We start from the raw sequence: 13,741 nt of genomic DNA, 5'->3' as shown, positions 1-13,741 counted from the left end.
GCCAGTCCTCTATTCTCTGCATGGCTTTAGAGTCCCAGAAATTTCATTATCTACCAATTCAGGATTTTACAGTGCCTTGCAAAAGTATTCACCAGCTTAACTTTTTTCGTGTTTTGTTACATTTCAGCCTTAAGTTCAATGTTTTGTTAATCTGAATTTTATGTGATGGATCAGAACACAATAGTCTAAGTTGGTGAAGTGAAATTAGAAAAATATATGAATAACACTATTGTTTAGAAATAGAGAACATAAAATTGGCATGTGCGTATGTACTCACCCCCTTTGTTAGGAAGTCCATAAAAAGCTCACATAAAGAAGTCAGATAATTAGTGAACTGATGTCACCTATGTGCAATCTAAGTGTCACATGATCTGTCATTACATATACACACCTAAGCAAGAGGCATCACTAACCAAACACTGCCATGAAGACCAAGGAACTCTCCAAACAAGTAAGGGACAATGTTGTTGAAAAGTACAAGTCAGGGTTAGGTTATACAAAATATCCAAATCTTTGATGATATCCAGGAGCACCATCAAATCTATCATAACGAAATGGAAAGAACATGGCACAACAGCAAACCTGCCATGAGACGGCCGCCCACCAAAACTCACAGACCGGGCAAGAAGGGCATTAATCAGAGAGGCAGCACAGAGACCTAAGGTAACCCTGGAGGAGCTGCAGAGTTCCACAGCAGAGACTGGAGGATCTGTACATAGGACGACAATAAGCCGTACGCTCCATAGAGTTGGGCTTTATGGCAGAGTGGCCAGAAGAAAGCCATGACTTTCAGCCAAAAACAAAAAGGCACATTGTGAGTTTGCGAAAAGACATGTGGGAGACTCCCAAAATGTATGGAGGAAGGTGCTCTGGTCTGATGAGGAAAATTGAACTTTTCGGCCATCAAAGAAAACGCTATGTCTGGTGAAAACCCAACACATCACATCACCCAAAGAACACCATCCCCACAGTGAGACATGGTGGTGGCAGCATCATGCTGGGGGGATGGGACTGGGAAACTGGTCAGAGTTGAGGGAAAGATGGATGGTGCTAAATACAGGGATATTCTTGAGCAAAACCTGTACCACTCTGTGCGTGATTTGAGGTTACGACGGAGGTTCACCTTCCAGCAGGACAATGACCCCAAACACTCTGCTAAAGCAACACTTGGGCGGTTTAAGGGGAAACATGTAAATGTGTTGGAATGGCCTAGTCCAGGGATGGGCAAACTGCGGCTCTCCAGCCGTTGTAAAACTACAACTCCCAGTATGCCCAGTCTGGCTACAGCTATCAGCCTACAGCAGGGCATGATGGGTTTTGTAGTTTTACAACAGCTGGAGAGCCGCAGTTTGCCCATCACTGGCCTAGTCAAAGCCCAGATCTCAATCCAATAGAAAATCTGTGGTCAGACTTAAAGATTGCTGTTCACAAACACAAACCATCCAACCTTGAAGGAGCTGGAGCAGTTTTGCAAGGAGGAATGGGCAAAAATCCCAGTGGTAAGATGTGGCAAGCTCAGAGAGACTTATCCAAAGTGACTTGGAGCTGTGATTGCCGCAATACACTACGTGCAGAATTATTAGGCAAATGAGTATTTTGACCACATCATCCTCTTTATGCATGTTGTCTTACTCCAAGCTGTATAGGCTCGAAAGCCTACTACCAATTAAGCATATTAGGTGATGTGCATCTCTGTAATGAGAAGGGGTGTGGTCTAATGACATCAACACCCTATATCAGGTGTGCATAATTATTAGGCAACTTCCTTTCCTTTGGCAAAATGGGTCAAAAGAAGGACTTGACAGGCTCAGAAAAGTCAAAAATAGTGAGATATCTTGCAGAGGGATGCAGCACTCTTAAAATTGCAAAGCTTCTGAAGCGTGATCATCGAACAATCAAGCGTTTCATTCAAAATAGTCAACAGGGTCGCAAGAAGCGTGTGGAAAAACCAAGGCGCAAAATAACTGCCCATGAACTGAGAAAAGTCAAGCGTGCAGCTGCCAAGATGCCACTTGCCACCAGTTTGGCCATATTTCAGAGCTGCAACATCACTGGAGTGCCCAAAAGCACAAGGTGTGCAATACTCAGAGACATGGCCAAGGTAAGAAAGGCTGAAAGACGACCACCACTGAACAAGACACACAAGCTGAAACGTCAAGACTGGGCCAAGAAATATCTCGACTGATTTTTCTAAGGTTTTATGGACTGATGAAATGAGAGTGAGTCTTGATGGGCCAGATGGCTGGATTGGTAAAGGGCAGAGAGCTCCAGTCCGACTCAGACGCCAGCAAGGTGGAGGTGGAGTACTGGTTTGGGCTGGTATCATCAAAGATGAGCTTGTGGGGCCTTTTTGGGTTGAGGATGGAGTCAAGCTCAACTCCCAGTCCTACTGCCAGTTTCTGGAAGACACCTTCTTCAAGCAGTGGTACAGGAAGAAGTCTGCAAGGTAAGAAAAACATGATTTTCATGCAGGACAATGCTCCATCACACGCGTCCAAGTACTCCACAGCGTGGCTGGCAAGAAAGGGTATAAAAGAAGAAAATCTAATGACATGGCCTCCTTGTTCACCTGATCTGAACCCCATTGAGAACCTGTGGTCCATCATCAAATGTGAGATTTACAAGGAGGGAAAACAGTACACCTCTCTGAACAGTGTCTGGGAGGCTGTGGTTGCTGCTGCACGCAATGTTGATGGTGAACAGATCAAAACACTGACAGAATCCATGGATGGCAGGCTTTTGAGTGTCTGTGCAAGGAAAGGTGGCTATATTGGTCACTGATTTGTTTTTGTTTTGTTTTTGAATGTCAGAAATGTATATTTGTGAATGTTGAGATGTTATATTGGTTTCACTGGTAAAAATAAATAATTAAATAGGTATATATTTGTTTTTTGTTAAGTTGCCTAATAATTATGTACAGTAATAGTCACCTGCACACACAGATATCCCCCTAAAATAGCTAAAACTAAAAACAAACTAAAAACTACTTCCAAAAATATTCAGCTTTGATATTAATGAGTTTTTTGGGTTCATTGAGAACATGGTTGTTGTTCAATAATAAAATTAATCCTCAAAAATACAACTTGCCTAATAATTCTGCACTTCCTGTAGATGGCTCTACAAAGTATTGACTTTAGGGGGGTGAATAGTTATGCACATTGACCTTTTCTGCTATTTTGTCCTATTTGTTGTTTGCTTCCCAATAAATAAAAAAAATATAACATCTTCAAGGTTGTGGGCATGTTCTGTAAATTACATGATGCAAATCCTCAAACAATCCATGTTAGGCTACTTTCACACTTGCGTTTGGGGTTCTGCTTGTGAGATCCGTTTGAAGGCTCTCACAAGCGGCCCCGAACGGATCCGTACATCCCCAATGCATTCTGAATGGATGCGGATCCGCTCAGAATGCATCAGTTTGGCTCCGTTCCACCTACATTCCGCTCTGGAGGCGGACACCAAAACGCTGCTTGCAGCGTTTTGGTGTCTGCCTAGCCGTGCAGAGCCGAACGGATCCGTCCTGACTTACAATGCAAGTCAATGGGGACGGATCCGTTTGACGTTGACACAATATGGTGCAATTGCAAACAGATCGGTCCCCCGTTGACTTTCAATGTAAAGTCAGGAGTCCCTATTAATATACCATCTGATCGGAGTTTTCTCCAATCCGATGGTATATTTTAACTTGGAGCGTCCCCATCACCATGGGAACGCCTCTATCTAAGAATATACCATCGGATTTGAGTTAGATCGTGAAAACTCAGATCCGACAGTATATTCTAACACAGAGGCGTTCCCATGGTGATGGGGACGCTTCAAGTTAGAATATACTAAAAACTGTGTACATAACTGCCCCCTGCTGCCTGGCAGCACCTGATCTCTTACAGGGGGCTGTGATCCGCACAATTAACCCCTCAGGAGCCGCACCAATGCAGCCTCCCCTCCCTCCCCAGTATTAGCATTGGTGGCCAGTGCAGCCTCCCCTCCCTCCCCAGTATTAGCATTGGTGGCCAGTGCGAGCCCCCCCTCCCCCTCCCTCCCCAGTATTAGCATTGGTGGCCAATGCGGCCCCCCTCCCTCCCCAGTATTAGCATTGGTGGCCAGTGCGGCCCCCCCTCCCTCCCCAGAATTAGCATTGGTGGCCAGTGCGCCCCCCACTCCCTCCCCAGTATTAGCATTGGTGGCCAGTGCGCCCCCCCCCCCCCACTCCCTCCCCAGTATTAGCATTGGTGGCCAGTGCGCCCCCCCCTCCCTCCCTCCCCAGTATTAGCATTGGTGGCAGTGGCCACAGGCTAACAACCCCCCTCCCCGCCCCCCCCCCATCATTGGTGGCAGCGGAGCGGCATTTGTGATCGGAGTCCCAGTTATTGCTGGGGCTCCGATCGGTTACCATGGCAGCGAGGACGCTACTGCAGTCCTGACTGCCCTGGTTACTTAGCTTATACTTTCCTGCGCTGTCTGTGGCCGGCCGACGCTCCTCCTACTGGTAAGTGACAGGTCTGTGCGGCGCATCGCACAGACCTGTCACTTACCAGTAGGAGGAGCGTCGGCCGGCCACAGACAGCGCAGGTAAGTATAAGCTAATACTGGGGAGGAAGGGGGGGCGGGGGCCGCACTGGCCACCAATGCTAATAGGGGTTAATTGATTACAGCCCCCTGTAAGAGATCGGGTGGTGCCAGGCAGTAGGGGGCAGTTATGTACACAGTTCTTAGTATATTCTAACTTGAAGCGTCCCCATCACCATGGGAACGCCTCTGTGTTAGAATATACTGTCGGATCTGAGTTTTCACGATCTTGAAAACTCAGATCTGAAAAAGCTGTTATGCAGACGTATCCGTTCTGAACGGATACCATCGTTTGCATTATAGGTGCGGATCCGTCTGTTCAGATACCAGACGGATCCGCACCGAACGCAAGTGTGAAAGTAGCCTTAATTCCAGGTTGTGAGGCACCAAAACACGAAAAAAGTTAAGGGGGTGAATACTTTTGAAAGACACTGTATATGTACAAAGGAATACCGATGAGGGAGGCTGCACGTTAACACGCAGAACTTTCCCTTCTGACTTATTCTTTTTAAGGCTTCTAAAACTAGAAAACTCAAGTATCTTGGAAAAATAATGAGGAACAAAACTAGAATAAAAGTCTGCCTGAAAGTTCTTGACGAGACCTTTTCTGTCCACGTGTTGATAATGCTACTGTATATCTGGTTCTGGCAACGCAAAGTAAGAAAACCAATATGGCTGCCAGTACAGTAGAGTCCATCACTGGGTTGTCTCACAGCTGTCCGAAAACTGGCCCTAAATCTGCTCCAATGTAAAACCACATTATAGGAAGGAAGCTGGCTTACATTTAGACCAGCAGTGGATAAGCCGAAGCTATGTAGAGGCCGGCATCTCATCATAACTTTGGCATATCCACCGCCAGCAAGACAAGGTTATGAAGACCGGCGTCTAAAACGCAGGTCTTAATAAATGACCCCCATTTTCTATCTTTTTCGGACATATGGATACAGAAAGCACACAGACAATGCATGTGCTTCCCACATCCGAATGTCTGTTCCGCAAAAAGATAGAACATGTCCCATACTTGCCCGCAAAATGTTGCCCGTGGACCCGTTGATGTCAATGGGTCCGCCAAAAAAATGCTGACGACACAGGGACATCTTTTGTATTTTGCAGATCTGCAAAACGGACACGGTCACATGGACAAGGCCGTAAAAGAGCATCTGTCAGCAGATTTGTACCTATCTGTGTTGGTTCCATGTTCATATGTGCCACAATGTTGAAAAATATTATGTTTTAATAAATGCAAATGAGCCTCTAGGAGCAACGGGGGCGTTGTCATTACACTTAGAGGCTCTGCTTTCTCTGCGACTGCCACGTCCTCTGCACTTTGATTGACAGGGCCAGGTATGATGACTTTTACACTGCCTGCCCTATCAATCAAAGTGGAAAAGGAGCGGCAGTTGCAGAGACAGCAGAGCCTCTAGGTGTAACGGTAACGCCCCCATTGCTCCTAGAGGCTCATTTGCATATAATAAAGCTTCCTTATTCTCAGCAGTGCGGACACATATGAACATGGGAACAACACAGATGTCTTCAGCTGCCAAGCGCACATATAACAGGTCTGCCAGTGTCATAGGGACAAATCTGCTGACAGATGCCCTTTAAGGCCTTTGGCCATGGGGTAAAAAACACTAGGAAAGGCCTCAGAATGGGATAAACATACATAAAAGAAGCCATACTAACCCTTTATGATCCCTCACAGATTTCATTCCAGCACTTAATAGGTCCCCAATGATCCTTAATTCCAGGTCCCACCTCAACACGCAGAAAATGCCCGGCAATGCTCTGCTGCCTCTGCCAGTGACTGGCTGGGCAGGCATCTCTAGGCATTTACCACGTGTCAAGCCAATATTCTCACACTAGTGGTGTGTAATTCCAGAGACTATTTGGAAGGGAGACCAACCGCTACCAGACACATTAGATTATAGGCGGATGTGGCCAATTAATGAAACGCATCTGTGGTCAGCTTTATTACGAGTTCAAGTGTCCAGAAAAATAAGTCTTCGAGGCCTGCTACAAGCCCTGGAATGGGGACATTATCCCATTTTTTTTTTCTTCTTCTCACTTGGCTTCAAGAGTCTCTACTCACCGTGACACGCCGACAGCCTTGTGGATATTGTGGTTCTCTGATTGAGCTGGTAAGGGGGAGATTCCCCGTATCGCATTATCCCATTTATAGTACTACTTCTATATGCTGAACCGGTTGTAATGTTCACATGAAGCAGATTCTCTCCAGACGGCATTTCTGTCACCGCAAACATCTGAATGGGGTGGCTTCTCCTGCAGGAGCATGGATTCCTGCAGGCCCCATTCAGATATATACGGTAGACATTTCTGCAACACATCTGCTACGTGTGAATTCATCCTAATACAGATAATTGGCCTGAAAGAGGCAGTGAGAAAATATTCATAGATCAAAGTTCACATACGTCCTTTAGGCACAGGGAAAAGGCCTATATCAGAACATCAGAAAATGATCACAGCCTTCAAAGAATCCAATTTCCCCTGGGGTCAATACTATTTCAAGAAGTCTATTCTAAAGAAGCCAAAGTGCTTAAGTCCTAATTTACCTTTCATCTTCTTCCGTTTCTCCACCGAGCTTTGCCAATCAGGATTGATCTCATCATACTTGGGCTAAAATAGGGGAGGAGAAGAAAAAGAGAGCAAAATGAAGGAAGACAGACAATGATGACTAGAACATCACCGGACATGCAGGACAAGAGTAGTCTATCATAGACGTGATGATCAGGACTGTCAAGGAAGAGAATACCGAAGAACCTCTGCCCATTAACCATTGGAAAACAAGGGGAGTGCACACCCGGGAAATGACGATTAAATGAGGTTAATACATCTTGGACCATGGAGCTTGATTATTACAAAGATCTGCATGGTGAGATGAGTAGACTCTTAAAGGGATTATCCCACAAAAATATCCTACATTTTTCAAACCAGCACCTGGAGCTGAATACTTTTGTATTTGCATCAATTTTGAGTTATTCACTGAAATCTATCTGTATAGCGCCACCTGCTGTTTGCTCTTTTTCTCATTTCTTTGTTCTGTCACTGAGATGGACGCACATGCTCAGTTCCACCTTTCAACTGCCACCAGCGGCAGTAGAAAGGCTATTCCCCCTAAGCTAACAGCTTAAAATATATCTAGCAGAGCAATGAATGTGGAGATCTCTGGATCCATGAGGTTCTGTGATGTAGTATACTGATAATGGATTTTAATTGTTTACATTAATCATGGGAATCAAATAATAAATTGTACTGGTTTGAACTGGTATTTTCTATTGCATGGGACCAGTAGTGACAAAAGTAATTACTGGTCCCATGATATATATATATAGATATATATATATACACACACACATACAAACATACAGTATTGCCTTACAGCAAGGAATGTGTGCCTGATGACAGATGTAATGGACAGAAAGGAGTCCATAGACACCTATAGTCTTCAGGAAGAGAGAGATTACAAGCCCTTGCTCAGAGAACAGTAAAGGCTCTCCTACGGGAGCAGATGATCATATGAACATTCGATACCGATCGTTGCCCCCTGTAAACACACCTGACAAATAAGCAAAAACTTGTTCATTTTTCAAATGTGCTGCCGACAATAATAAAACTATATGTGAACTAACACGTACTGCAACGATGACTGCGCCATAAAAAAAAGCGCTAAACAAGCACCAATCGACTTAAAGTATCACCAATTGGTGCTCACTGCGATAGCACTGTGCTTGGTATCACAGCTCAGCCCTATTCACTTCAATGGAGCTGAGCGCGATAGCAAGCACGGCAACTCTATTATGTATGGCGCTAAGCTTGGTGAGCACAAAGAAGGGCGCACCGCTCGCAAAGCAACTGATTGGCGGGGGTCCCGAGTGTCGGACCCCCACCGATCACATACTGAAAACCTATGATGAGGATAAGTCATCAGTATCAAAATCCTGGAAAACGCCTAGACCTTTATTAAAAACACCAAGTGCAGAAGCATCGCTCAAAGAACTCCGTGCCTCTGCTTAGCTGTCCAAGCATGTGGAGTACAGACAACAAATACTTTCCATGGATCCGTATTCCACATGCTGGAAAAGCCTAGCAGAGTCTACGAAACCCAAGGCACAGAGTGCTCGGAGCAGTGTTTGTGCACCAAATGTTTAGGACACCTATAAATGTCAATCTCCTTCTTTAGAAATCATCAGCACTGGTTGGATTTTCTTTCCACTCCATTTTCAGACTTAAGGGCTCATTCAGACGGCCGTATGCTGTCCGCAAAAATGCGGATCCGTTTTTTTGCAGACAGTTCAGCATGTCCGCAAAAAAAGGATTAAAATCAGTTTTTTTGCTAATCCATAGACTTCAATAGGGCCATGTCCTGATTTTCACTGACAAGTATAGGATATGTTTCATTTTTTTGCTGAGCCATGCAATGAAAGAAAAGGGCCCCATAGAAGTGAATGGGACAGCTTCTAATCCGCAAAAAAACAGATCCCCATTTTTGCGGACAGCATACAGCCGTCTGAATGAGCCCTAAGGCTCTTTCCACCGTGTTGCAGGATCACATTCAGTCCAGGCTGCAGAATTGGTGATGAAAAGTCTAAGTCACCTGGATCTGTTTGGACCCATTTGAAGATGGATCCGTCACAGCTACCGTGGATTAGTTAGGAACAGAAGCCATGAAGGTAGTGTGACCCAAGCCTAAGCTACCGCTATATGGTTGGAATGGGAAGAAGCAGGGTTACTTTGAGGAAATCAGACTCCATTCCAGGCACAAAGAATTTAATCACCTAAGGATGGCAGACAGAAGCAGACAGCAGCGTATCATTCATGTCCATGTATCCAGCACCAGGATATGTTTAGCTCAGAGTCTTTTTAATGCATTTCATAGAAATCAGACCTGAAGCCAATGTGTCATCTTGTCAGAGAATACGCTGCCATCCTGGAAGAATCGGGCTCTGGTATCCAAGCTGATTCTGCATCATCACAGCTGTGAAGTGGTACTTACGAGATTCTCCGATCCTGGTCATTTTATACCAGAATATCAGGCTGTGCACACACTGCGGCGCTCATACAGCTCTACTGCAAGTCCTAATTAAGCACATATTTTCTTCCAGTTCAGCGACACTTACCCATGTAAAAGGTCGGGACGCATGACACTGCAAGATATTTTTACAGATCAATCTCTGTGTCCAAATAGATAAACTGCATGACTTACCAACAGGACAGACCCTTCTAAAGAGCATCTGTCAGCAGTTCTGTACCTGTGACACTGGCTGACCTGTAACATGTGCGCTTGGCAGCTAAAGACATCGGTGTTGGTCCCATGTTCATATGTGCACATGGAACCAGTGTAGGAGAGAAAATAGACAGCGGCACTCACCCGTCTGTTGAAATAGCGGCAGCTTTATTTCCAAATTCAAATAGGGCAGGGGGCGGACAATTCTATAGCACGCATTGAACAGCGGCGGCTGTTTCGTGCTACATGCGCTTCCTCAGGCTGTGCGTCAATGCGTGCTTACGCATCGCTCCTTTTATGTTCATATGTGCCCGCATTGCTGAGAAAAAAGATGTTTTATTATATGCAAATAAGCCCCTAAGAGCAACAGGGGCGTTACCGTTACACCTAGAGGATGTACCCTCTCTGCAACTGTCATACCCTCTCTAATTTGATTGACAGGGCCAGGCAGTGGAAACATCATCACGCCTGGCCCTAACTTCTCCTGAAGTCAAAGTGCAGAGGGTATGGCAGTTGCAGAGAGGGTACAGCCTCTAGGTGTAATGGCAACGCCCCCGTTGCTCCTAGAGGCTCATTTGCGGATATTAAAACTGCGAGCACATATGAACATGGGACCAACACAGATGCCTTCAGCTGCCAAGTGCACATGTAACAGGTCAGCCAGTGTCAAAGGTACAAATAGGCAGGACGACCTCTTCAATAGAGCTGAGCTGCAATTCTAGATATAAACCATGGACTGGTGTGGTGGCACTGTTTTTAGGAAGAAAAGAGATGTTTTTCTAATCCTAGAAAAACAACAGCCACATCAGCAGTGGAACTTCTTTGAGATGACCATCCAAAATTGCATTGAAAGGTGGAGTGGTCTTCTTAAATAAAATGGCTAAAATGCATAATATACGGTGGAATTGAAAAGTTACATAAATTTGGCCTACACAAAGGGTGGTCTCCTGAAAATGGTGGCATTTTGTAGAGGTTTCCATTTATTACTCTACTATGGAATAGAGACTCAAAAAGAGTCTCATCTAAGAAAACACTGGGGAGATGGAGCAGAAAGTAAATTGTGTAACTGGACAGCTTTCCATACTTTATAAATGGGATAAGGGTTCTGGGCACCAGTACTGAATCATGTCTAAAGTCCAGGAGAAGGGAGTGGGGCACCATCTTGGACTTCCTTCTTTAGCCTGCCTTAGTCATGTGCATTTTACTCCCAGACTGAGAAAATGTGAAAATATAGAAGGTTCAAAGAGTTTGACAATTTGTACAAATGGAAAACAAACTATTATTGCAGAGACAAGGTTGTATCAGAAGAATTTTTGCTAAATTGCTTTGCTCAGAGCTTGGCAGCCTTGTGGCCACGCTTGATTTAACCCTAATGAAAAAGACGAGAAGCACATTAATTTATCTCCATTTTAAATATGACTGTGCTCCGGTCTTATCATACCTAGGTGATGAAAAGTGTGCAGGACAACAAAGTAGCAAAGCAATTACAGATAATGAAAGAATTAGTGAGAGTCACCTAAAATACACTTGTATTCAAGAGCAGATATAATCTTGCCTGAACACTTAAGATGGTCGCGGATAGATGGAAGAATTGCTTCTATACTGTGACCAAGAAAGAAGTCCTCATATTAAGGGTCAAGCTGGCAATAAACAGTATATGTGTATTGGCTAAACCCAACCATTTGGATGGGTTCAGCTGACCATCTAATGTGTATAGTGGCTCCTTGCTCTCCCCGATAGCAGATGTAATGGGTAAAAAGAACCAGGCTATTGGATGACAAAATGCCAGAGTATTTTCTTCTCAGGGGAGATATGTCGCTGCAGTTTTCTCCTCACACAGAACACATCCCGCTTGGCCACACGGGCATGTGTATTGGAGGTGTAGACAGGGACAGCTGCCAGCTAAATAAACCTTCAGCTGTCTAAGATCTTGGAGGCCTATAAGGAGGACATTCTGTATACTCCTCGCCTCTCTTTACCTCCTGTGGTTGAACTTGATGCACTTACGAATTTCTTCAAAACATCCCAACTACTGTGTTATATACCTAGATGTGCCTGATGACCGTGCCACTTTAAGCTGCATGACCATTCAAAATAACTGTGCGCCTGGATCCAGCATCAGATCCCAGCAAGTGGACAAGGCAAAGATGACCTCCAGCCTGGTGGTCTATCTAAAGAAGAGGCTGCCATGGATTCCTTATCTGCTGACTCTGGTTCATTCCCTTTCCTTGTTCTTGTCCTTTGATGACCCTAATGTTGACCTTGGTCTTGTTGCGGGATATTCCTCTTGTCTCATCCTTTGGGTCTATTCCTGACTATGTTTCAGTCTCATCCTCCAGGGATTGGCAACCTCTGGTACTCCAGCTGTTCTGAAGCTCCTAGAACTCTCCTTTCACTTCTCTGGGAGCTACAAGATCAGCTTAGTAAGATTGCATGCTGAGAGTTGTAGTTTCACAGCAGCTGGATTGCAGCAGGTTGCTGATGCCTGCTGTAGACAAACGTACCCTGGCTGCTTTCCTGGTGATTACCACTAGCTCTGTTCCTGACCACACTACAGCTGCTGCAGCACTACTGATACCAACCGGGGGACTTACTGGGGACTAAAACCATGGGGTCAGATGAGAAAAGTCCATACCACCGGCAGAATGGTGGGTTCAGTGGTTAGCACTGGGGTCCTAGGTTCAAATCTGACCAAGGACAATATCTGCATAGAGTTTTATGAGGCTTCCTCCCGAACTTCAAAGACATACTGATAGGGAACTAGGATTGTGAGCCCCATCGAGGATAGCGTGATGCTAATGTCTGTAAAGTGCTGCGGAATATGTCAGCGCTATACAAGAGAGTAAAATTAATAGTTAATAAAATAGTTAAAGGTGGAGAACGAAAAGACTCCACATCCAGTCCGACCATCACCAAAACAATTACAGCTTAGAGAACCTAGGTCTTCTGTAAGAAGCGTGACATCAATCAAGGATTCTTAAAGATTTTAATAGTTTTATTGAAAGGTGTTGTCCCACGACAAATATTGTACATTTTTCAAACCAGCACCTGGATCTGAATACTTTTGTAATTGCATGTAATTAAAAATTTTGTATAGCCACTGAGCTATTCAATAAAATGTATCTGTATAGCGCCACCTGCTGTATTTTTTTTCTTATCCCTCACTGAGGTGGCCGCACATGCTCAGTTTCATCCTACAACTGCCTCCTGAGCTGTGATAGGGAGAGATGAGACACACCCCCTTAGCTGTAGAAGAAAAGACCCTCCCCTTGAGCTGTCAGCTTGATATAAATCTAGCAGAGCAATGACTGGGGAGATCTCTGGATCCATGCGAGGTACAGGGCCGGTTCTAGCTTTGTTAGGCTCCATTCACACGTCCGCAATTTTGTTTGGCATTTTGCGGAACGGAATCACGGACCCATTCATTCCTACGGGGCAGCATGACGTGCTGCCCGGACACGGAATTGCGGATCTGCACTTCCGGGTCCGCACTTCCGTTCCGCAAAAAAATAGAACACGTCCTATTCTTGTCCGCAATTGCGGACAAGAACAGGCATATTCTATTAGTGCCCGCAAAATGCGGAACACACATTGACGCTTTCCGTGTTTTGCGGGTCCGCGGCTCTGTGTATCCGCAAAACACATTGCGGACGTGTGAATGGAGCCTAAGAAAGAGACTGTCATGTCCTATATGATGTCTGATTTGTATTTGTTACATTAACCGTCGGATAACCCCTTTGAGACCCTCAGTTATAGTCTTCTCTTCAAACAGAACCCTCAGAGGATTGCTTTCTTTTAAACCAGACACCTTACAGATGTCCTAATCATGCTGGGTACTAATAAAGTGCCCATCAAGAGACTGGTAAAGAGTTTGCCGTCTATGACCTTTCTAAAGAGACCTGTCCTGGTGACAAAACCCTCTAGGGACATGAT

The 13,741-nt window shown here is 45.0% G+C and overlaps 1 protein-coding gene across 1 annotated transcript in view; it reads right to left on the bottom strand.

Moving 5' to 3' along the window:
* The window catches only part of NBAS (NBAS subunit of NRZ tethering complex), a 678,694-nt gene that overhangs the window by 565,504 nt on the left and 99,449 nt on the right, over positions 1-13,741 (bottom strand). The window contains 1 exon segment of the mRNA XM_044291127.1: positions 7,137-7,200. Coding sequence (XP_044147062.1) covers positions 7,137-7,200 — 64 coding nt within the window.

This window comes from Bufo gargarizans, chromosome 4, assembly GCF_014858855.1.
Source record: "Bufo gargarizans isolate SCDJY-AF-19 chromosome 4, ASM1485885v1, whole genome shotgun sequence".
NCBI lineage: Eukaryota > Metazoa > Chordata > Amphibia > Anura > Bufonidae > Bufo > Bufo gargarizans.
Note: the sequence above shows the minus strand (reverse complement) of the source record. Positions and strands in the feature narration are given on the sequence as shown.